Source organism: Crocuta crocuta, unplaced genomic scaffold (assembly GCF_008692635.1).
Source record: "Crocuta crocuta isolate KB4526 unplaced genomic scaffold, BGI_CrCroc_1.0 scaffold170, whole genome shotgun sequence".
In the NCBI taxonomy this organism is placed as follows: Eukaryota; Metazoa; Chordata; class Mammalia; order Carnivora; family Hyaenidae; genus Crocuta; species Crocuta crocuta.
Genome location: NW_027527853.1, coordinates 4,539,946 through 4,565,569, shown reverse-complemented (window position 1 = coordinate 4,565,569; position 25,624 = coordinate 4,539,946). Strand labels below are relative to the sequence as shown.

Here is a 25,624-nt window from a genome sequence, read left to right as displayed (position 1 = left end):
CAGAGAGACCTCATTCTCACCCTTTCAGTTTCTGGTGCGGCTCATACTCTTGGCAGGCATTGTGGCCGCTGGCTGTTGTCGCTTCTCGCCACCTGCAGGGGGCAGCATCACAGTTCTGTGTTCCCCACTCCTCCCTCTCATGGCCTTCACTCCTGCTTTGTAAAGCGTATAAGGAAAAAAGCATTTCCCTTTTCCCTCTTCCTAGTTCTCACATTACTAAACCAACAAGATATTTCCTTCTTGCTCCACCAAAGGAACAAAACATAGGTGAAGGCTAATGGCATAATACAAAAAAGTCACATGAATGAAGTCACCCACAGATTATAGGTGAAGGATTCCTCTTATATGAGAATTCGTTTCAGCCATGTCTCATTTGTACGAAATTAATTATAGATTAAAAAATATTTTCTAGGGGTGCCTGGGTGGCTCAGTCAGTTGCGCCTCTGACTTCAGTTCGGGTCATGATCTCACGGTTCGTGGGTTGGAGCCTCGCATCAGGCTCTGTGCTGACAGCTAGCTCAGACCCTGGAGCCTGTTTCAGATTCTGTGTCTCCCTCTCTCTGACCTTCCCCTGCTCACACTGCCTCTCTCTACCTCAGAAATAAATAAGACATTAAAAAAATATTTTTTTAATATTTTCTAGGTACCATTGCTGATGGTAGACTGTTGCATTTTAGCAACTTGTGAAAAGCAATGTAATAATGAAAAAATGCCAAAGTTCCTACTTATATAAATAACATTATATATGTAGAATATATGACTTCTATGGAGGACAGTTGTTTTGTTCACAAGTAGATGTGCCCAGACCAGCAACCAATTGTCCCTGGCGTTAAGACAGCCAACCTACCCTCCTCCAAATATCTGTTGCTTATGCTCCAGGATTGCCCCCTAAGGATATCTCATTCCATGAGCTTCCATCATGGCCAGCAGTTACAGCCCAGCCTGTTTTTGCCTCCCAAATACAATACTAGTCTATGTCTATTTAATACTTGTCCTACTAATAGTTGATCACTTCATACCATCAACTAAAAGCCAAATTTACTTGACTGAAATCCCATCAGTTAATGTGAGGGGCATATACTCTCATGGGGAGGTAGAAAGAGGGGGAAGATGAAAAGGAGTCAAAATGATTTCTTGTATCGTATTCCTGAATAGTTGTGGGAATATGAATATTCTTATATTGACTTATTCTTCCCCATGGATCTCTATTATAATTATGGTGATGTTGTCTCAGAAGAACAAATTTATTCATATAAGAAACGAAAACCACATGTAAGAAATCAACCAATCCAAATGTCAAATGCCCTGTGAGAGGTTAATTTGCTGGAAGATAAATTTACTCTTTATTATAAATTACTCCTATGTTTTTTTGTACTTTTTGGAACCAAAAAAAAAGACTTTTCCTTTACATATATAAAAATATATAAATATTTATAAATATTTTTATATAATAAAAATATAAATATATATATATTCCTTTATATATATATACATATTTTTTTTTAAGTTTATTTTGAGAGAGAGCACAAGCAGGGGAGGAGCAGAGAGAGAGTCAGGAGAAAATTCCCAGCAGTCTCTGCACTGCTAGCACAGAGCCTGACGTAGGGTGTAAACCCACGAAACTGACCTGAGATCATGACCTAAGCCAAAATCAAGAGTCAGAAGCTCAATTGACTCAGCCACTCAGACTCTCCAGGAAAGGCTTTTCTTAATTATTAGTATTATTATAGGAATTTTTGATAAAACACATAACAAAATGATCTGTTATTTATTTATTTCAGTTAGGAGAGGAAAATTTATACAACTGAATTTCTAAGATAGTTTCATGCTTTGTTAAAACCTACATGTGCTGAGGTAGGATACAAGTGGAAAGGTGGCCCCACCAGGTTCTGCCTCAGTAAACTATGCGACACTGGGTCAATGTCCTATTTCCACTCTAGGCCTTAGGTCCCACAGATATGTAACAAAAAAGTTCTGTTCAGTATTGGGTGATGTTCTCCCTTCTTCTAGCACCAACATCTATGATCTATGAAGGCTACTGCCACCACCTGGGCATTTCCCATTTCATTGAAAAATTCCTCCAACTGGCAGATTCCCAAACTGGCCTTGTAGTTATGCCATGACTAGTTTAAGCTTGTCATGTTGAGGCTCTCCTATGCCACGGTTAAATGCCCTGTCCATCCTGCGTTCTTGGTTGTAGCCTCACTCACCTCTGTACCTCATGCACTTGCCTCTACCATCTTCGCATCTTCCAGTTGAGATGAGGAGGCAGCGGAAACCTGTCTGCCTGCCGTGGAGCTTCAGATGGGAGCCTCAAATGTTTTTCAGCTTCTTGTAATGATGAGTCTCTTTGAGAAGGAGATTAGAAGCTGTGACCAGTCCTCTCAGAGAAATAAGTGTGCTCTCAAAATTCCACATACAGTTGTGGGAGTGTTGCCTTCAGAAGTGTCCCGTATGAAGAGCTCATCTGCAGAATTTGGGTGGCCCAGCTTATCTCTGTGACAGCTCTGGTCCTCAGTTTTCATGTCTATAACATGAGAGAATTAGTCGAAAGCCTCTTTGGGCCATAAAAATGTGATGATTCCTAACCACAAAGTAATTCCAGAAGATCTAAAGGAAGTTACAAATGAGGCCCTTATGTTTCAGAAACTCCCACTCTGCTTTTGGCCAATAGGTCCTTCATGAATATTTATTTAATCAAATTTCATTAAATAAATATAGATTAATTTTCATCTGACCTTGCTTTTTATCTTGACTAGCTCTGACCAGGCCCTAGGGTACAGATTTGAATCTGCAACTTAATACAGACATTCTGTGATGGTGACTGCATGACTCTAACAAATTAATCCATTTCTATCCATTTGACATAATGCATTATTATGAAGGTTACAATAGTCAGGAACTGAAAATATGTAATGTGACTATGGCAGCATGATTAATATTAACAATGTTTGCCTTTTTTTTTATTGCTAGACCTTATATCCCTAACAGTCAAAATACTGAATCAAGAGATTTCTTGTTTCATTTGTCTTATAATCTAAGCTATTGTTATTTATGCTTTGCTTCATACCTTAGTTCAATTTATCTGGCTTTTTGTCTTAATTTTCCTTACTTTTATTCCCTTTCTGATTCTGTTTTTATATAGCAGATGTCCTTACCGCTTCTCCTGCTCCTAACAGTCAGGAAGGTAAAGCCATTTGAACTGGGCATTTTAACTGCATGAATGTTGGCTTTCTGTCTCCAATTTCTGAAGCCTGAATTAGCATGACATAGTGACACTGATATAAGTAAAAATGTAATAAAATGATTTATCTCGTTTACTTCTTGGCAGCCTGCATGGCCCTTATTTGGTATAAGAATATTTTGGTCTCAACATTTATGGTCTGATGAGATAATGAACGTTGGGTGAGAAATGAGAGCTTTCTCATTTTTCATTTTTGAAAAAGGTTTTAGCATAATTGTCTAACACCTTTAAAGTCATTTTTTTCAATGTTTGTTTATTTTTGAGAGAGAGAGCACACGTCCAAGCGAGGGAGGGGCAGAGAGAGGGAGACAGAGGATCTGAGGGTTCTCAGCACAGAGCTCGATGAGAGGCTCAAACTCATGAACCATGAGATTATGACCTGAGCCAAATTTGGACACTCAGCCGACTGAGCCACCCAGGAGCCCTTAAAGTCATTTTGAATAGAAATACCACAACAAGAGCAAAGTATAAAATTATACGTCATGTTTAGATATTTTTAGACATTTTTTAATTCCTATCCTCAAGAGTTTTGCTTAATAAATTCATAAACAATTATGGAAACTTTACTTCCCGATTAAGTAGAATTGTGAAAACTGCATTGCAAATAACACTATCATTTTCCCGCAGGTTTTGACATTTCTAGAGGTAAAAGAAGCTAATAGCTTATTTTAAAATGAGAGTGATTAACTCACGTATGCACCATCTAGAAGTGCATCCACCACTAAGTCCTCCCCTAACTTGTGCATCGAGAACTTCTGACACAGGGTGTCTTCCATAAGGTTTGCACAATCTTCATCGTCTTTACGGACATGAGGCTTCTCATTTAGGTGATGTCTGTATGGTACCAAAACTACTGGTAAACGAGTCCATTCAATTAAAAATAAACACATCATATACCAAATCTAACAAATTTTTAAAATTATACCCCAAGCCATCATCTTGGTAACAGAGTAGCCAGATCCTCAGTCTTAACAGATAAGCACCAAGTGGCTGGATATCTTTATAATGATGTCGACGTAGCCCTTAAGTGAAACATTTGGTTTTTGTTTGCTGAAGCCTGCCAACTTATTTTCAGATAACATTCTAGAGGACAGACCTGAAAATAAATCATGTAATGACAAGCTTCAGTTTGAGTATAATGAAGAAATCCCCAAGAGGATAAAGAAAGCAGATAACTCTGCTTGCAACAAAGGAAAGGTGGGTGAATGTCCTCTGTTAAGTTACACTTGGACCAGGGTGCTCTTGTCAGTATCAGGTACATTTCACTCCCTCCCTGTCCCCTCCCTTCACTTTTCCCCTCACTTTCTCTTAGATGCCAAAGCCCACACAGGGATGCTATGGGACACCCACCTGCCATTTTTAGAAGGTTAGTCACTGGTTCATCCAACCAATACCTGGGGAAGGTGTGCAGTGTGGCAGGAACTGAGATGACACTGGAGGTGCTTTAGTGATGGAGGCAAATAGGTAAACAGTGCTTACAGATAAGTACAAAGACCAGTGATTACACTGTTATCAGAGCATCAGGGAGGATAATGTTAGAGAAGATTTGGCCAGGCAAACAAAATCAGGACATTTAGGCCAGGAGGACAGCCTGGTTACATTCAAGGAATTTCTAGAATTTTTAAAGAGTTTGGAATAACCAAGCAGATAAACAGGGCCCAGACTGTGAAGTGTCCACAGAGGAATGACGCAGAGAATAGAAATGTAAATGGGATACCCAGTCCCTGCCTTCCAGTGCCTTACACTATATAGACTCTGAGCAGATGTACAGACACAGCTGCAGGGACACTGTTGGAGAGCCAGATAATAAAGTGTGTCAGAAATTTGAGCCATAGAAGATGCATCCTCAGTCACCTGGTCATTCAACAAAAATGCATTGACTGTCCCACATTGAAGACACTGGACTATGCCCCAAGGGAAGAGAAGGAGGAGTAGAGTCATCGCCTACTCCCGGAAGGCTTTTACTCCAGGAAGGGTGTTAGGACCTGTATATGGAATGATACACAGCAATGTGAAATGCACTGATGACGTGCGAAAGGAACAGATAAAGCTTTGGGGATTCAGAGGTGGGTGGCATATACTTTCCATGTAAACTGGCATTATGTTTCCCTTGATAGGTTTATGACATGGAACTGGGAGAAGAATTTTATCTCCCTCAGAATAAAAAGGAAAGCAGACAGATTGCACCAGAGCTATCTGACCTTGTCATCTATTGCCAAGCAGTAAAATTTCCAGGTAAGAGTAGGCAATATCTTCTATAACATTTAAAGATACCAAAAGATAAAAATATGCTGTTTATTTAATTGGACATTGTGAATGCTTTCAAAATAACTAAATTGTGTTACCAAATCATTGTTATACTACTTTCTAAATATTAGCTTTGATGTTGGTAAGGAAAATACCATAAAGTGTTTCTTTTCCAGATATCATGTCTTTTCATAATAGTTAATGATAATAATACTCATGACATCTAATAGCTAAAATTTATTAAGCCCTTCAGTACCAGGAAGTGTGCTAAGTAGTTTATATATGTCGTGGTATTGACTTCATAATAATTCTGTGAGGTAGAGGGGTTTGTCCCCATTTTTAAATAAAACAAAATCTGAGAGATATGAAGTAATTGCCCCAAGGTTGCCAAGTGTATCAGTAAGACTCTTTTGTTTGAAAGTGGTAGAAATTGACTTAAGCAAAAAAGAAACTTACTGGCTCATGTATTAAAAAAATGAAGGGATATGCAAGTTTCAGGTACAGCTTGATCCGGGGCTTCTCTCTTCCTATTTCTCATTCTGCCTCCTCTGTGTTCCCTTTATGCTTGCAAGGCAGCTGCAACACACTAGCACCACATGTTTCCAGATTAGCTTCAGTCTGAGAGTCTCTTCCAGAACTTTGAGCACCAGTTTCATTGCTTTCCTTCAAGCCCTCTGCCCATCCCTGAACCAGTCGGTCACTGTGGCCGAGGGAATGCAGTGCTCTGACAGTCTAGGTCCTATGGCACATTGTTCATCTTTGAAGATGGGTAGTGAGGCTTCACTCAAACCACAAGGACCAAGGATGGGATTTCAGTAGGAGAAAGTTTCCCCAACTTGCCATTTCTAGAAGTACAGTGAACTTATGATGATAAATCGTGCCCCACCCCACACACAAAATGTGCATTTCAGTTAATACATGGTAGAACTATGATTCTGAAGCCTGTCTATCTCCAAAGCCCTGCTCTTAACCATAGCACTACCCTGCTCCTCTGGCTAAGGTGTGCTTTCAGTGTGCTCACACTTGTGGGACACACAATTGGGGTATCAGGGGCTGCAGGGCAAACAGAAGAGTCTGTAAACATATGAAAGTCAGAAAAATCTGTCTCCCTATACTATGAAAAAAGGATCCCCTCATACAAAATTTCTAAGGACAGGAAAGCAGGTTGATTCTAGAAATTCATCTAAAATGTTAGAAATTCATCTAAAATTCATCTAGAAATTCATCTAAAATTCATCCTATACTCCGTTAGGAAACGGAGTATACAAACTTGGCCTGGAGAGGAGAGTTAAAATATCAGTGCTGCCCATGAACACAGATCCCAGCCTCCAGAGGTGTATCTTAAGCCTCACTTCTCACACTGTCCTGCAAACAGGACAAAAGTATTAATTAGGCTATTAAAAAATTAGGTAAGGGGAACCTGGGTGGCTCAATCAGTTAAGTGTCAGACTCTTGATTTTGGCTCAGGTGAGATCGAGCCCTGAGTTGAGCTCAACACTTAGAGCTCCTAGCCTGCTTGCAATTCTCTCTCTCCTCTCTCTCTGCTCCTTCCCCACTCGCACTGTCTCTGTCTCTCAAAATAAATAAACTTAAAAAAAATTAAATAATAGTGGTCTTTTCACACACATGGAAAAAAATCACAGATAGAACTTTCTCAACTTTAAGTTTCCTCCCGTGTACTGTTCTTAAACTTGTGGCAACTGCTACTGCTTATCGGATAGCAAATTCTGTTAAGGAGAATGTGAATCCATAAGCAGCAAAGATTTCGAAGAAACGAAAGAACCTAGCTACTTCACTTTAGTTCACAGATCATGACTTTCCGTCACATAAGTACAACAGGATCTTATTTGCAGCTGGTGACGCTGTTCTCATGACAGGATAAAACTCCTCTCCTGTCAAGGACCCTCATGGCCTGCATGTCCTTTTTGACAGGAACAAGCGTGAGGACCACTCCATTCACCAGTCACGCCCACATTCAAGAATCACTGCATCTCTTCCTCTTTGTAAAGTCGGCTGACACCACACCCAGACCATTCCACCGGCTTTATCTTTTCTTCTCAAGCACTGATTAAAGAGCACAAATCCCCAAAGATATTTGAGGTCACTGCGAAAGAAAGTTTCTGTAGCAGTAGAGAATTGTGGGAGAGCCAGAAGGTCATTGGGTCCAGCTTCTGACTTGAGGCACAGGCTAAGCGTGGGGTTATTTGGCTTATGTTTCACATTCCAAGAATGCTGTTTTTTTAGAAGTGTTTATATAGCACACATTCTTTTTATAGGTATACTACATTTAATTTTTTTTTTTAGTAAGTGAAGTTTCTTACATTTTTCTCTCCTCAAATTCATTTCCTTTCTCAAAATTAACAACATTGTGGGGCGCCTGGGTGGCTCAGTCGGTTAAGCGTCCGACTTCCGCTTAGGTCATGATCTCGCGGTTTGTGGGTTCGAGCCCCGCATCTGGCTCTGTGCTGACTGCCAGCTCAGAGCCTGGAGCCTGTTTCAGAGTCTGTGACTCCCTCTCTCTCTGACCCTCCCCTGCTCACGCTGTTTCTCTCTCTCCTAGAAATAAATAAAACATTAAAAAAATTAAAAAAAACAAAACAAAATTAACAACACTGTGTTGCCAGAATCATTGTTATAATAGCTTCTAAATATTTACTGGCGTCATGATTTATTTCAATGCTCATGGGGGAAATACCACAAAATGTCTATTTTGCTACATTATTGTTTGCTTTTGCTACATTATCAATTTCAATGTATCTCACCTTCACCAAATCCCTTCCAAGGAGCCATATGCAAACAAATCCTCAGAGCAGTGAGGCACCACAAAGGTCATGTGGTGTAACCTTCCATGAAGTAAATTAATTTCCCCAAGATCATGAACCTGCTGGGGTGCCTGGGTGGCTCAGTCAGTTAGGTGTCCAACTTCAGCTCAGGTCATGATCTCACGGTTTGTGGGTTCAAGCCTCGTGTCAGGCTCTGTGCTGACAGCCAGCTCAGAGCCTGAAGCCTATTTCAGATTCTGTATCTCCCTATCTCTCTCTGACCTCCCCTGCTCATGTTGTCTCTCTCTTTCTCTCTCTTTCTCACAGAAATAAATAAAACATTTAAAAAGAGAGAGAGAGAGAGAGAGATCATGAACCTGCTTCAGTAGCAGGGCAGGGCTGAATTCTGTCACCATGACTGGGACAGTCACATAATTTCTCTGCACTTCCAATTCCTTATCTGTAAAAAAACAACAACAACCAAAAAAAAACCGGCTTCTCAGTCCTCACTTGCAGGATGGTGGTAAAAATCAGTAAAGTATATAATGGGATTAGCACACTATCCAGCAAAGAACTGGCTTTCTGGAAGAAGTTGTTGTCATTGTCATTGGAAATGGGCCAATGGGACAGGAGAAGGCTCTTTGTTGCTCTATCACTTAGCTCTCTGGGGCTCCCCAGATTCTTTCTCTTTTCTTGATCACCCAGCCCCAGTTTTCTTGCTTCCTCACCCCAAGAGAACAATCAGGCCCTTCAGTATGTGCCAGGATGTGTACAAAAACCCCAGAATGAACAGGCCTCTCGCTCTAGGACCACCCCCCCAGAATTGGTTATACTTGGGAGAATACCAAAGTGTCATGTTCTATTATGATGCAGAGGGCAAAATTACACATTTTAAGATGAAGCATGAGAACCTCCTAGTCCAAGTTTGTGTTGCATCTTTGTGGTTACAGATACTTAAGAGAAAACAAAATTTAGAAGCCCCACAGCTGCTATGAACTGAGCACTTTCTCTGACCAACACACTCTACTAAGTATGTATATATCATGATCTTATTCAACCCTAACCCTGACCCTTTTACAGATGAGGATGGAGTGATGTAAAGAAGTTATGAGGATGCACAATTTGTGTGAGCTTTCAACCCCAAAGTCTGTGCTCTTCTTCTTTTTTTTAATGTTTTATTTATTTCTGAGAGAGAGACAGCGTGAGCAGGGCAGGGTCAGAGAGGGAGATACAGAATCTGAAACATGCTCCAGGCTCTGAGCTAGCTGTCAGCACAATGCTCAGTGCAGGGCTCAAACTCACAAACCACGAGATCCTGACCTGAGCTGAAGTCAGACACTTAACTGACTGAGCTGGCTTAGTGTATAAATAAATAATAAAATATATATTTATTTATTTATTTATTTATTTATTTATTTATTTATTTATTTATTTCTGAGAGAGAGACAGACAGCGTGAGCAGGGGAGGGTCAGAGAGAGAGGGAGATACAGAATCTGAAATAAGCTCCAGGCTCTGAGCTGGCAGTCAGCATAGAGCCCAACGCAGGGTTCAAACCCTGAACCGTGAGATCATGGTTGAACGCTTAACCAACTGAGCCACCCAGGCACCCCGTCTGCGCTCTTCTTAAGGACTACCTTATCCTGTCTCCTCTGATGATGTTCTTGGAAGGTATATTTTCATCTCAAAGAGGACCTCCTGAATGCTGCTTCAGCTGAAGGAATGGTTTGGAGGCAATTCTGGCTTCATTGGTGCTTTTAAATGACTCTTCCTGTACTGCAGCATGGTGTGCACTCATTTCCTCATTCAGCAAATATCTATTAAGTTCCTGCTGCACACCAGGCACTGTGCCAGGCAGGAAGGGCTGGGAATGAGAAAGAGAAGCCAGGAAACATCATTATCATCCTAATATATTTCCCATCAAACCCTCAGATTAACCTTGTGAGCGAGCTCCTTTCATCACACCCATTTTGTAGATGAGGAAACTGAGGAACAGAGAAGGTAGATGTTTAGGCAACCTCATACTGGCAGGAATTGAAGCTAGAACTGAAGCCCCTGCTTTTAACCAGCCTTTCATCTCTCCAGGTTGAGTAATTAGGTTCTGATAAATATTGACTGGAGTGCTTTCTGTTCATGTAGCTTTTCAAAATCTTTCCAGTACATACCCAAGTGGGTCTGTGTGGGATTTTGTGAGGATCGTGCAGTTCTGGTCACATTTGCCTACAGAGAGAAAAGCTTTGCTACCATTCCCTGCTCTTACTAATTGCACTAAAAATGCTAGCAGGTCTCCTGTCCTGGGGCTGCCAGGGAGTAGTAGGACTTTGAAATAAACAGTAACAGGGATGGAAAATGTTGAGTTCCTTGCTTGTAGTTTTTGGCTTATTTATTTTCATTTTATGGGAACAGGCCTGTCAACTCTAAATGCATCTGGCTCTAGCAGAGGAAAAGAAAGGAAAAGCAGGAAGTCCATTTTTGGCAACAATCCGGGCAGAATGAGCCCTGGGGAGACAGCATCATTTAACAAAGCATCTGGAAAAAGTAAAGTCACCTTCTTATAATATTTTGGCCTGATTCTGCATGCCGGATGATTCTGATATTTGACCGTCGAAGCACTTCCCTTGAACTTTTAATTTCTTTTTTTTTTTTTTTATTTTCATGAATGTTTATGTTAAGTGTTTGGTTAAGTGTAGTACCAATATATTTAAAATTATGAATTTCACTCTTAACTTCGTAAGAAATAATGTTTCATTAAAGACGTTCTAACAGTGTTTGCCTCAAAAGTAAAAATTGGAGCCATCTTGGAACATTCTAGTTGTTCTTGGAACTGGCCTCTTTATCCTTATAATATAACTCCAGAAGATATATCCATTTTATTTCTAATTACTTTTTACTATGAAAGTTATAAATTCTCATAGTTAGAAACTCAAACAGTTCAGAGCATTATTAAAATTCCTTTCCACTCTCAATGTCCCAGTTCTGTTCCCCAGAGGTAATCACTGTTAAGTTTATTGTGTTTTGTTCAAGAAAAATAAGACTCTTTTTAAGATAATCCAAACGGGATATAACTGAACATACTTGGATAACTATTTTTTTTTCTTGAGGTAAAATTTGTATATAACATTATATTAGTTTCAGGTGTATAACATAGTAATTCAGTCTTTAATATACACGGCAAATTGATCCCAACAATAAATCTAGTTACCATCCATCACCATACACTTAACCCCCTTCACCCATTCCACCAGCCCCCAATCCCCTTCCCCTCTGATAACTAGCAATCAGTTCTCTGTATCTGGGAGCTTTCTTTGTTTTATGCATTTGTTTTGTTTTGTTATATTCCACGTGTAAGTGAAATCATGTGGTATTTGTCTTTCTCTGACTTATTTCAGTAAGCATTATCATACCTTCAAAATCTATCCATGTTGTTACAAATGGCAGGATTTCCTTAATTTTTATGGCTGAGTAGTATTCCATTATATATATATACACCATGTTTTCTTATCTAGTCATCCTTCAATAGACATTTAGGTTATTTCTGTATCTTGGCTATTGTAAATAATGGTGCAGTGAACATTGGGGTATATATATCTTTTTGAATTACTGTTTTTATTTTCTTCAGATAAATACCCAGAAGTAGCATAGCTGGATCATATGGTATTTCTATCTTTAATTTTTTGAGGAAGTTCCATACTGTTTTCCAAAGTGGCTGCACCAGTTTACCTTCCCACTAACAGTGCACGAGGGTTCCCTTTCTCCACTGTTTACTCTCCCACTGTTGTTATTTCTTGTCTTTTTGATACTAGCCATTCTGACAGATGTGAGGTAGTATCTTGCTGTGGTTTGGATTTGTATTTCCCTGGTGATTACTGACATTGCTCATCTCATGTGCTTGTTGGCCATCTATAGGTCTTCTTTGGAAAAATGTCTGCTTAAATCCTCTGCCCATTTGTTAATGAAATTGTTTCTTTAGCTTTTGCGTTTTTGAGTTCTATATACACTTTAGGTATAATACATTTAATTATTTGGATACATGATTTGCAAATATTTCCTCCAATTCAGTAGGTTGCCTTTTCTTTTTATTGATGGTTTCCTTTCCTGTGCAGAAGCACTTCAGTTTGATGTAGTCCCACTTGTTTACCTCTCCTTTTGTTGCCTTTAATTCTGGAGTCAGATCCAAGATTTCAACACCACAACTAATGTCAGGAAGCTCACTGCCTTTGTTTTCTTTTAAGAGTTGTGTGGTTTCCATGCTTACATTCAAGTCTTTAATCCATTTCAAGTTAATTTTCTGTATATGGTGTAAGACAATAGTCTAGTTTCATTCTTTTGCATGTGGCCATCCAGTTTTCCCACCACGATTTATTGAAGAAATGATCCCTTACCTATTGTGTATTCTTGGCTCCTTTGTCAGAAATTAATTGACCATGTATATGTGAGTTTATTTCTGGGCTCTCTATTCTGCTCCATTGATCTGTGTGTCTGTTTTTATGCCAGCAGCATATTGTTTTGATTACTATAACTTCGTAGCATAGTTTAAAATCAGGGAGACTCGGGGCACCTGGGTGGCTTAGTCGGTTAAGCGTCCGACTTTCACTTAGGTCATGATCTCGTGGTTCGTGGGTTCGAGCCCCGCGTCGGGCTCTGTGCTGACTGCCAGCTCAGAGCCTGGAGCCTATTTCGGAGTCTGTATCTCCCTCTCTCTCTGACCCTCCCCTGCTCATGCTGTCTCTCTCTCTCTCTCTCCTAGAAATAAATTTAAAAAAAAATTTTAAATAAATAAATAAAGTCAGGGAGACTTGTATAACTTTTATACTTGCTGCAGCTTTCTTCATGGCTTTCTATACAGGTATCTAACTTATTGTCCTTAGTGCCTCTGTGGTATTCCATTATGTGGACATACTGTCTTTTATTTAATGACTACCTCACTTGTAGAACATTTCGGTTGCTTCCTGGATTGTGGCAGTGGTGGTAATGGTGGTGGTTTTGGAGTTTTTAGTTTTTGATTTGTTATTTAAAAAAAAACAACAATGCTAGAGTGAACACCCTTGCACACATTGCATCTTTGTGCAAATTTATCCACAGAATAGATGAGGTACACAGGCAAGGGCTTTCAGGCTTTTGATTTAAATTGGTGTGGCCATAGTCATCTTAAAACTCAATAGTTCTCATTTTGTTTCAAGGTTGTAGACTAACTCACAAGGAACAGGCAAGATGTGTTCTGATATGTTATGTGTTATGATTGCCTACTGGGATGTTATTCAGGTTTATCTTTCTAAAATATTTAAAGTTTTCTGCACTAATCTGAGGCTAATCTTTTGGGGGGGTTTAGGTTCCTGTGAAGGAATGCGACAGGCCTGGGAGGAATCTTCTTCCCCCCTCAACCCAACCACATCCCTCAGCGCTATCATTAGAACTCCCAAATGTTACCATATCTCATCGCTGAATGAAAATGCCGCCAAACGTCTGTGTCGCAGGTATTCTCAGAAACTGATCCAGCACACGGCCTGTCAGCTGCTGAGGACCTACCCGGCTGCCACTCGCATTGACTCCTCCAACCCCAACCCCCTCATGTTCTGGCTCCATGGAATACAGCTCGTGGCACTCAACTACCAGACTGATGGTAATGGGCCAGCTTCACCCGGAAGGGTGCCTCCCCACCTCTCTCCTCTGCCTCTTCTAAGTAAATATAGTTCAGCAAACAAGATTGTTTAAAGAGGCAGGGCTCCAGACTGGGGCACACCAGATGTGAGGGTTAAAGTACAGATGACCAAAAACAGAAGTGAATTTGATACAAAATTGTGCCCTTGATGTTTTGATTAAGGCAACAGATAAAGGGACGCCCAAATGGCTGAGTCGGTTAAGTGTCCCACCCTTAATTTCAGCTCTAATCGTGATCTCACAGTTTGTGAGTTCAAGCCCGAAGTCGGGCTCTGCACTGACAGCGTGGAGCCTGCTTGTGATTCTCTCTCTCCCTCCATTCTGCCCTCCTCCATTCATTTTTTTTTCTCTCTCTCTCTCTCTCAAAATAAGTAAACTTAGAAAAAAAAGACAATAGATAAGGACGATGAGGGGACCCCTATTGGTGTTCTGTTCCTGTCCCCCCTTTTTTTTCAAAAGTTTTAAAGTTTATTTATTTTGAGAGAGGCAGAGACAGCATGAGTGGGGGAGAGGAAGAGAGACAGGGAGAAGACAGAGAATCCCAAGGAGGCTCCACACTGTCATTGCAGAGCCCAACGTGGGGCTCGAACTCATGAAACCATGAGATCATGACCTGAGCGGAAACCCAGCGCTGGATGCTTAACTTATTGAGCCACCCAGGCGCCCCCCCTACCCCATTTTTAAAGCACTTTTTAAACTTATGACTGCTCTTGACAGTTTGTTTTTAAAGATCTTTGGGGCAGAGATTTCCTAACACCCCTTAGTAAGTTCTCTTGCTAAGCTCTTATTCTTGCAGGTCAAAAGTAGTGTAGTTCCAAACACTTTGCAAGTTAAAAGCATTTAGCCTCTTCTCTTCCCTTTGAGATTGAAATGAGGAATAATGGCTAGTATCCTGGGCGTGGCTACCACAGGGAAAACAAGTCCGTGAACCACCTGATCAGAGAGTGGTGTGTGTGTCTCCACTGTGCATGAGACTCATAACGGTGACTGAGGAGGCCTGAAGCTCCAGGCAGCAGCTGCCATTTATGGCAGGCTCACTGCGTACCAGCCACCGTGCTGCATTCTTGACCCCTATTCTCTCATTTAATCTCTGCCACAACCCTAAGGGGCGGGTCCCTTTATGATCTCCATTTCCCAGATGAGCAAACCAAGGCACAGAGCGGTTAGTTTGCTCAAGGTTACAGAATGACTACTAATAATAGATTCAAGGACTCTGGAAGTTCAGAGGGTAAAGTGTTTTGTTTCTACTTGGTTATGGGGGAAGGAAGGGAGCTGCCAAACACAAAGAAAAAATAGAGGAAGAATGTTTCCTAGAAGCTCATTAGAAAACTAGTCTTTCCTTTGAGCGACCTTCTTGTTCCTTTCCTGTGCACTGAATCAGATCTCAACTAGCTGTGCTGACCCATCAACCAAAGCATAGCCTTTTCACCAACCAAGGTTAAACCCCAGCCTTAGCTCTGGGACCACCTAGCAACCTGGCACGGGAACCAGTAATGTCTACTTGTGGCTGACCCTGCAGACGAATGGTCAGAGACATCAGTCATATTTTGTGCCCTTTAATATTTGTTTCTTTCAATTGATATTAAGTAAGTCGGTGCAAGTGAAATACCATACCAAACACAGTGCCTGGCATGTAGAAAGCATTCCATGAACATTAACCATCGTAAGTGTTTTTTGATAAGTTATGAAAACAGTATGATTTGGACTCACAAGTGGAAATAATAATGAAATATTTACAGAGTTGTAAAAATTTCTCTTCAATCTGTCCCAAGTGGCTTGTGGGTTCACATCTCTGGCCCTGTCCTTAGCCCTGTGTCCACTGGTCCCCTCGGTTATTATGATATGGAAATATTTTAAGTAAACTGAAATAACTAGCAAAGTGGTTTCTCAAGGAAATGAAAATGCATTTAGTTTGGGATGTGTCCTTCCTCCCGAGGCGCCAAGGCTGCCACAGACATACTGGCTCCACTGATGGCAAAGGGAGCCACGGCTGAGGGGGACGAGGGAATCGCCCCTCCTTGACCCACCTTGCACTCTGAAACACACACGGAGGCTGCAGGTGGGTCTCCACTCACCCTTGAAGGTTTATCCTCTCTCCCAAATCAAGCCAGAGAGCACGTTCATGCTTACCCGCTCAGAGGAGGCAGGTGGCTGCATTGTGTGGTCTACCCTCAAGTTTCTCTGCAAAACCTTCCAACTCCCAGGAGGGAGCACTGCCACATATCCTCTCTTAAGTCAATACTGCGAGAAGTGATTAAACATCTCCCCACACTGCACACTGCACAAGCTACGTGCAGTTTTGGTGTATTTATCTGTAAAAATGGTCTCCATTTACTCAAACTGGGGGTAGATCCAGGCCAATATCCTGCACACATTAGGTGCTCAATAAAGGCATGCTGCATTGAGCTGAAACAGATTGTCCTTATCAACCCCACAGCAATCTGAACCTATGGTTTGTGATTTTCGGTCCAGATCTCTTCTAGGTACTTCTCTGTGAATTGTAAGTCCAAAAAGATAAGAGTCAACAGTAGAATTATTATTTTTTAATTTTTGAAAAGAATTTCTAGGTTAGGGAGTCCTTGATTTTCCATGAAATGTCCCAACCAAATAACAAAACCCTCTCCTGGTGTGTCTCTAGCCTCCAAATATGTTCTATGGATCACCTACCTTACCACTTCCTGAATTTCAGGGAACCCTAATGCCCCAAAGGGTGTCCGTGCACTGAGGGTGATCTCTTCCCCGGATTTATTTCTTTTTTTTTTTTAAGTTTATTTATATATGTATTTATTTATTTATTTTGAGAGAGGAGAGAGTGAGAATGAGCAGAGGAGAGGCAGAGAGAGAATGAGAGAGAAAATCCCAAGCAGGCTCTGCCCTGTTCAGCACAGAGCCCTATGTGGAGCTTAGTTGCACGAACCATGAGATCATGACTTGAGCTGAGATCAAGAATCAGATTTCTAACCAACTGAGCCACCCAGGTGCCCCTCTTCCCAAGATTTCTAATGGTTCCATCAACTTGTTGAAGGTCTGCAGTTATGTGGAACCAGGAATAGCCCAGGTCTCCTCAAAAAACCAACCCTTGAGTTGGGAAACTTACCTGAGCCTGGTTTGCAGACTCTGGCTGTTGCTGGCAACAGTTCCCCCAGGTTCTTTCCATCTGGGGTAGAACAATTTCTGCCTCATGTCCTAGGACCTCTCAGTATATAGACATGCCACCCCAGTCAAAAGACAAGTTTCTGTTAATATTTTATTATGCTTTCTTGAATGATTGTCACACTCTTTGTGACGACTTTTCCAGCCCTAAAATATAGGGACAAATATTATGGGAATGGAGTTTACTTACTATAGAGTTTTTGAAATAATGAAAGACCGTAATGCTGTGCTTGATCTGCCATCACATGCACTGACTGAGAAGAGTGATGCGGTTACACAGATCCATGCACACTGTTTCACTTAGTTGATGCAGGAGTTTCCCGCCTATATTCCAACTGAGCAACTCCATGTGGATCTGTTTTACATATTGGATCACCAAGTGAGGTTTTAGTTAAGAAAAAGTGCTTTAAGGTTTGGGAAAGCAGGGTGCCTGGGCTGGCTCAGTCAACATGTGACTCTTGTTCTTGGGGTTGTGAGTTTGAGCCCCATGTTGAATGGGGAGCTTACTTAAAAAAAAAAAAAGGAAAATACAAGTTTTGAAAAGCTACAAGGATGACACATTGCTAATGAAATCAGACTTCAAACCCAAAAGGGTGTTGACCTCATAATCATAATTTAATAGCTACTGTTTATTGAGCACCTTCTATGTGCCAGGCGCTGGGGTACCTTTACACATTATCTCATTTATCTTTTTTTAAAAAATTTTAATGTTTTATTTATTTTTAAGAAAGAGAGAGAGTGTGAGTAGGGTAGGGACAGATAAAGAGGGAGACACAGAATCCCAAGCAGGCTCCAGGCTCTGAGTTTCAGGCCTGCTGTAGGGCTCAAACTCATGAACCACTAGATAATGATCTGAGCCGCAGTCAGACACTTAACCGACTGAGCCACCCAGGTGCCCCTTATTTCATTTATCTGTATGACACCCCTCTGAGGTATACATTATATGACTCCAGCAGTTAAGGTTCAGTGTTAAGATAATATACATTATACGTTCGGTAGTTAAGATGGGTCACGCTGTCCAAGTTTGAACTCCAGCATCCACCACTTCCTTGGGTTTTTTCATGTCTTATGCCTCAGTTTTCTCATTTCTAAAAATGAAAATACTAAAATAAGCCACCTCGTGGGCTATGGGGGCACTGGTGCTCCCAAAGTGCTTAGAACAGGGGCTGGTGCAAGGGAAGGGTGCAGTAAGAATGAGCTGCTATAATTTTGTTAGTCATATTTATCCATTTCACATCTACCAACTACGTGGGCTAGTTTGCTTCAACCTGTAGCCTCAGTGAATCAGTCACATGGGGACTGGATGGGCCTGAGAGGTGGGGGCCCGTGTGCTAATTTTGTAGATAAGCAGGCTGAGGCCCCAGGAGCTCTCATGTGTCTAAGACATTCTCCCCCCAGAATTCCTGTACATGACCCTGGCCAACTCCCCACATACAAGTGAAGGCCAGCTTCTCATTGCTCCATGGTGCTTGCCACACTTTTCCTTGATGTTGGTCCGTGTAGCAAAGTTTACTCTGCACATGGGAGGAATCTGTCAGAGTGAACATTTGTCAAGTGTGTCTCATAAACTTTTTGTTCATTTGGGCAAATTTTATTCAGACTTGTGCCATCAGATGAGCATTTGAGTGTGTAAGAGCCCAAAATCTGTGCAGGGATCTAATCATTCACCAAAGATCTATGCCAAATAAAATTTGGCCACAAAAGACTGGAAGCTGTTGTAAAAGTTCCCAGTGTTTGTGATTGAGGGGATTGTGGATATGATGTGAATCACATGTGATAATGATTTGTTTCATATTGAACTATCATTTAAAAAAAGAGGTAGAAGGGTGCCTGGGTGGCTCAGTCATTGAGCATCTGACTTCAGCTAAGGTCATGATCTCATGGTTGGTGAGTTTGAGCCCAACATTGGGCTCTTTGCTGTCAGTGCAGAGCCCACTTCAGATCCTCTGTCCTCCTCTCTCCCTGCCCCTCCCCAGCTCATGCTCTCTCAAAAATGAATAAACATTTATTTAAATAGATAAATAATAGGATAAAAAAAGAGGTAGATGTGCCTGAGTAGCTCAGTTGATTAAGAGTCTGACTTCAGCTCAGATCATGATCTCATGGTTCATGGTTCAAGCCCCACATTGGCCCACCATCGGGCTCTGTGCTGACAGCTCAGAGCCTGGAGCCTGCTTGGGATTCTGTGTTTCCCTCTCTCTCTGCCCCTCCCTAACTCATGCTCTGTCTCTCTGTCACTCAAAAATAAATAAATATAAAAAATTTGTTTAAGTTTAAAAAAAGAGGTAGAAGTATTGCAATTTATGGGTTGAAATTGAAATTTCAAAGACAAGATATGTTTTTCTGGCTATTCTCCTAGACTTTCTTGTATTATTAAGATTTTATCTTATATTTGAAAAAGCAAGAATTGTTCACACAACTGTCTTCATGCTTTGGTGCTTGGGAATAAGACAATGCCATTATTTTTTTTCTAAAATTAAGTATAAAATGAGGTGTTTCAAAGATTTTTATGGATGGATGTTGTGAATTTTTATTTGCAAGAGTTTTCAAGTGGCAGAACATGGGATGGAGTATGAGCTCTGTGATGACAGATTTCGTGTCTTGTTAGCAGCTATATCTCAGGTGCATAACACTACTTGGCACAGAGTAGGTACTCAATCAGTCTATGCAATAAATGGATGGCTATCTCTTCTTCATGCTTCAGCTTAGAGGAAATTGATACAAATTTCTTTTGTACTTTAAAGTAAGTATATAAGATGACATGTGAGCCAGGCAATATTGACTTTATTTTACAGATCTCCCTTTACATTTAAATGCTGCCATGTTTGAAGCCAATGGTGGGTGTGGTTATGTTTTGAAACCCCCAGTTCTGTGGGACAAGAACTGTCCTATGTATCAGAAGTTCTCTCCCTTGGAAAGAGATCTGGACAACATGGAGCCTGCCATCTACTCCTTAACTGTAAGTATGGCCCCTGTTATCAGAATATAGTAAGGCCTGTAAGCCTTCCTGATTATGAACTGGTTTTGAATTCAAGGCATTAAAAAATCTCATGTCACCATTTTGTTCATGCAGATTTAGTTCCCAAAAGCATTTTGTTAACCTCTCAGGAAACAGTGGCTATGGTTTAGATAGGCTATCACCACGCCCTCTATTTGCCAGAGCTCAGTAGGTAGAGTTATGAGGTCCCTGCTTCACCTGCAAACTGATGATGGCAATTCTGTCCTCCAGGCCCCAAGAATCATAACTGTGTACGGATCCCATAAAAGTTGAGCTCCTGGTTAGACCAGATCATCTTACACTCTGACAAGTTCTCATAGACAGGCATCAATATACAAAGCAACTACATATCTTTCCTCCTTACAGCTTAAACTTTATCATCCCTGGGGCTCTCCTTACTCCTTTATTCCTTTGATTAACTAATTGTCAGAACTCCACAGGTTTCCCCTAACAACTCAGCCCCAATAACTCATCACCCAATTTTATTCCCTATTGTCTCACTCCCACTTAGCTCATAGACAAAACCGCTGGGTGGTGATAGGAAAGACAGGAAGGGAGAAAGTTACCTCTTCTCTCCATCTTTATATCTGGTCTGTCTTGCTGCAAAGGAAGAATGCCAAACAGCCTCTGCTCATGACACCTCAGAGCCCTGGGAGAGCCTGCTCACAGACTTCCCTACCTCCCGTATGGGTTTTCTCTGTCTCGAAGACTAGGGCAGCAGCCCCTTTCTATTTGACCATTTCAGCTGGACTCGAGTATAGTTCCATCTACTTACAGAAGACTGTGGATTAATTTTTAACAGCATCCCCTGTGACTTGATCCAAAACTAAACTATTGAAGAAAAAGATAGTATATCAACTATATACACCTAAAACATTTTGAACAGAATGTTAGTAACCATTTCTTATTTACATTGCATATGGTCCCCTTTCCTTTTACCTCCTTGAGAAACTTAATCATGTTAATGGTTTAGTTTTTGAAGATCTTTGAACATTTTTACAGTTGAAAGGTTACCGTCAGGTGAATGCTGTTGACAAAATAGGCTTTCACATGACTCCAGTCATGTGATCACCTGATTACAATCACTTACTTTTTTTTCTTTTTAGCAACTTTAGTAACCATGTACCCCTTCCATTCCAGAATGCTCTTTGTCTTTCTCGGTGGAGGGAAGCAGTAAGGGACAGAGGTTGCTTTGTTTCTTTTGCATCTTCAGTGACTTTGATCCTTTTTTCCTCACCTCAGATTGTCTCCGGCCAAAACGTGTGCCCAGGTAGCAGCACAGGAAGCCCGTGTATCGAGGTCGATGTGCTGGGCATGCCCCTGGACAGCTGCCATTTCCGCACAAAGCCCATCCACCGGAACACTCTGAACCCCATGTGGAATGAACAGTTTCTCTTCCGTGTTCACTTTGAAGATCTCATATTTCTTCGTTTTGCCGTTGTGGAAAACAACAGCTCGGCTGTAACTGCTCAGAGAATCATCCCACTCAAGGCTTTAAAACGAGGTAGCACAGAATTGTCAAAATGCTAATAGTTATGATAGCAAAGTGATGGACGCCCTGGAGTTCATGTATGTTTGGAATTTCCATAGTACAGAGTTAAAATAAGAGGCATGAAGGGGGCACCTGGGTGGCTCAGTCAGTTAAGCATCTGATTCTGGCTCAGGTCATGATCTCACAGTACTTGAGTTCGAGCCCCACATCAGGCTCTGTGCTGACAGCTCAGAACCTGGAGCCTGCTTCAGATTCTGTCTCTCTCTCTCTCTGCCCCTCCCCCACTTGTGCTCTGTTCTCTCTCTCTCTCAAGAATAAAAAAATAACAGTAAGAGGCATGAAGAAATAATACAAATAATACAAATTTGAACACTGTTTAATCACATCTCAAAAGAGATTTTTGCATTGTCCTAAAATCAGAGGTGTTGACGACATTCTGTAAGAGTGCATCCTCTCCCTCCGCTGGTGTGGGGATGAGTGGTTATGCTCCTATTCCTGCACACCTCTTCCCAGTAGCAGCCCCTGCACCCCTGCCTGGCATGTTTAAAGCAGGGACTGATATTAGGAGAGGGGCCTGGAGTTGGGAGGTGCTGCCTGGCTGGCTCAGTCGGTACAGCATGTGACTCTTGACCTCAGGATCCTGAGTTCAGGCCCCACAGTGGTATAGAGCCTCCTTTAAAAAAATTTAAAAGCGAGGCTCCTGGGTGGCTCAGTCGGTTAAGCCTCTGACTCTTGATTTCAGCTCATGGTTCATGTCAAGCCCTGCGCTGTTTTCCACACTGACAATGCAGAGCCTGCTTGAAATTCCCTCCCTCTCTCCCTCTCTCTCTCAAGATAAAGAAACTTAAAATTTTTTTTTTAATTTAAGAAAAAGAAAGAGAGGAGCCCAAGAGAAGGAGGGCTGGGGTGCACTCATGGTGTACACAGGCGGAGGTTGGAGTCGGCCCCACCCATGTGCAGGGTGGGAAGCTGGAGGTGGGTGTTGGGGGAAAAGCAGGGGCAGATGGAGAATCCTGAGTAAAGGCCAGAGCTGTTGGCCTGATGTGGTTCGGCTTTGCTGAGGCACTCATGGAACTTCTGCTTGTTGCCCAGTGAGCACGGCTGCACCTTGCTCTTCACACGTTGATGCGCATCAGAGTCTCCTGGGACTGTGGTAGCAAGATGCACATTCTGACACAGTACTTCTTGGGGGGTGGGGGGAGGGGGTTGAGAGTCTGCATTTGTAACAAGCTCTCAGGGATGCTGACCCTGCTGGCCTACTTTGAGTACCAAGGTGCTTGTACATACTTCTTCTACCACCACACTCGAAGTGCCCAACTCTGACTTCCACAAACACATTACAGTCTCCTGCATTTTGTTCTTTTCCTGTTTTTCTTCTCCACTGTGTGAGTAGCACATGGCCACTGCCCTAGTCAGCTCAGGTTGCTGAAATAAAACACCACAGACTAGGGGCTTAAACGGCATACGCGTATCTTCTCACAGTTGTGGAGATGGAGATGACGGCAGGATTGGTTTCTCCCAAGGCCCCTCTGCCTGGCTGGCAGACAGCCATCTTCTCGCCATGTCCTTACGTGGTTGTCCCTGATACTGTGTGCAGGCACCTGGCATCTCTCTCTGTCTTTGTGTTAATCTCCTCTTCTTATAAGGACACTGATCATATCAGTTTAGGGCTCACCCTACTGACCCAGTATAACTTCATTGAAAGCCCTAACCCTCTTTAAAAGCCCCATGTCCAGGGACACCTGGGTGACTCAGTCAGTTGAGCATCCAGCTCTTGATTTCAGCTCAGGTCATGAGTCCAGGGTCGTGGGATCGAGTCCCAAATTGAACTCTGTACAGCCAAGGAATCTGCTTGAGATTCTCTCTCTCAGTCTCTCTCTCTCTGCCCCTCCCCTACTCATGCTCTTTCTCTCTCTCAAAATAAATAAACAAAAAAATTTTTTTAAAAGCCCAATTTCCAGAGGGGTTGTGGGAGGGGGGATGGGCTAAATGGGTAAGGGTCATTAGGTAATCTACTCCTGAAATCATTGTTGCACTATATGGTAACTAACCTGGATGTAAATTTTAAAAATAAGTTAAATAAGAATTTAAAAAATAAAAATAAATAATAAAATAAAAAGCCCTATTTCCAGATACAGGCACATTCCAAAGTACTGAGAGTTAGAGCTTCAACATGAGAATTTGGGAAGGACACAATTCTGCTCATAACAGTGATTACAGAAATATGAGAAAGCACAGAGAAGCAAAACAGTTCTTTTTAATTATCCACTTTCCGTCTTTCCAAAATAATCACTTTTGGTGTATTTCTTTTGCAGGCTTTATTTCTCTGCCCATGTATTTACATATTATATGTAATATACATACATATACATATTACATAATATATATTTTTAATAAATAGGCTTTCTACTAATCTTAGTTTCTTGCATCTCACTGGTTTTCATTCCTAATGTATATAGTGAGCAACTTTTTAAAAATAGTTTTAATGTTTATTTATTTTTGAGAGGGGTGTGAGGAGAGGCAGAGAGAGAGGGAGACACAGAATCTGAAGCAGGCTCCAGACTCCAAGCTGTTAGCACAGAGTCTGATACAAGGCTTGAACCCACGAACCATGAGATCATGGCCTGGGCTGAAGTCGGATGCTTAACCGACTGAGCCACCAAGGCACCCCTGTAGTGAGCAACTTTTTCTGCTGATAGTTGTGCATCTTCATTACCACTTTCACTGGCTCCATTTTATCCCATCTTATATTGGTACAGTCACACCTTAACTTACTTTCCCGACCCCCTGTCGTTAGAATACTGCATTATCACTAATACTGTTCTAGGAGGGAATATTTGTAAAACAGTGACTGTAGATGACTTGATATTAAAATTATCAGATTTTCCTACTATATTTTGTTTGAGTTTAAGATACTCTGCTTGAGTCTAAGTTAGAAACAGCACCTGGACAAGTTAACTACCACAAGGCGACCCAAAACTGTCCTCAGGAGCAGTAGTCTCAATGAAAAGGCATCTGCTGGTTGCATGCCTACTGCCACTCCCTGCCCATTGGACAGCCTGGTTTCCACCTACCATTTATTGACCTCCCTGGGTTACCTTCTTTGCAAAGCTCTGAGGTGCATGGCTAACAATCTTTTCCCAATTCTGCATTATTCCAGGATACCGACATCTTCAGCTGCGAAATCTCCACAACGAAGTCTTGGAAATCTCTAGTTTATTCATAAACAGTAGAAGGATGGAAGAAAATTCCTCCAGCACTACCACGCCAGCCTCTTTGGTAATTAAGTTCTATTTCACTCAGCATATTTGCAGGGATTGCTGCTACACTGGGGATAGATAGGGTTTCTCGTGGCACAGGAACCTGGTCAGTTAGAGTTATTAATTAGGTAGCAATGGAAATAATAATAACAATAATGGCTGGCACTTGACCCTTTCTAAGGACCTTATATCTATATTAGTTCAGTTGATTCCCTTAGTAACATTGTGAAATAGCTAGTGGTACCATCTCCCTTCCATATAGATGAGGAAGGTCAGAGCTAAATATACCTGAGGTCACACAGCTATAAACACGTTACTCTAGTGCCAAAGCCCATACTCTTTTTTTCATGTTTATTTTATTATTTTTGAGACAGAGAGAGCACAAGCCAGGGAGAGGCAGAGAGGGAGGGACATACGATCTGTAGTAGATTCCACACTGACAGCAGCCAGCCTGATGTGGGGCTCAAACTCACAAGCTGTGAGATCATGACCTTAGCCAAAGTCAGATGCTAAACTGATCGGGCCATCCAGGTACCCCCAAAGCCCATACTTTTAATGAGTACGTTATAGTCCTGCCAGGCTGATGAACGCAAAATAACAACATGGGGAAAAGACTAATTAAGCAAAGGTTGGAGAGGTGCATACTTGGCCCTCTTGGAAATGGGCAAGGAACACCACAGAAAGGGTTGCTATTATAGAATCTGTCTTTTAACAAGTTCCCCAGCTAAGGTCCTTGCCATTGAAGTTTGAGAACCACTGGACCAGCATCCACCCCAGTAATGCAGGATTGTTTATTTAAACAAGTACCACTG

At 41.6% G+C, this 25,624-nt stretch overlaps 1 protein-coding gene across 5 annotated transcripts in view; it reads left to right on the top strand.

Moving 5' to 3' along the window:
• PLCE1 (phospholipase C epsilon 1) overlaps positions 1-25,624 on the top strand; it is a 335,601-nt gene that overhangs the window by 291,809 nt on the left and 18,168 nt on the right. For all 5 annotated transcript variants that reach the window (XM_077779680.1, XM_077779674.1, XM_077779665.1 and 2 more), the window contains exons 21-27: positions 4,320-4,441; positions 5,362-5,479; positions 10,658-10,789; positions 13,581-13,871; positions 19,858-20,021; positions 21,303-21,564; positions 24,713-24,831. In XM_077779680.1, the coding sequence (XP_077635806.1) occupies positions 4,320-4,441; positions 5,362-5,479; positions 10,658-10,789; positions 13,581-13,871; positions 19,858-20,021; positions 21,303-21,564; positions 24,713-24,831 (1,208 nt within the window). The remainder of the gene's footprint in view (positions 1-4,319; positions 4,442-5,361; positions 5,480-10,657; positions 10,790-13,580; positions 13,872-19,857; positions 20,022-21,302; positions 21,565-24,712; positions 24,832-25,624) is intronic.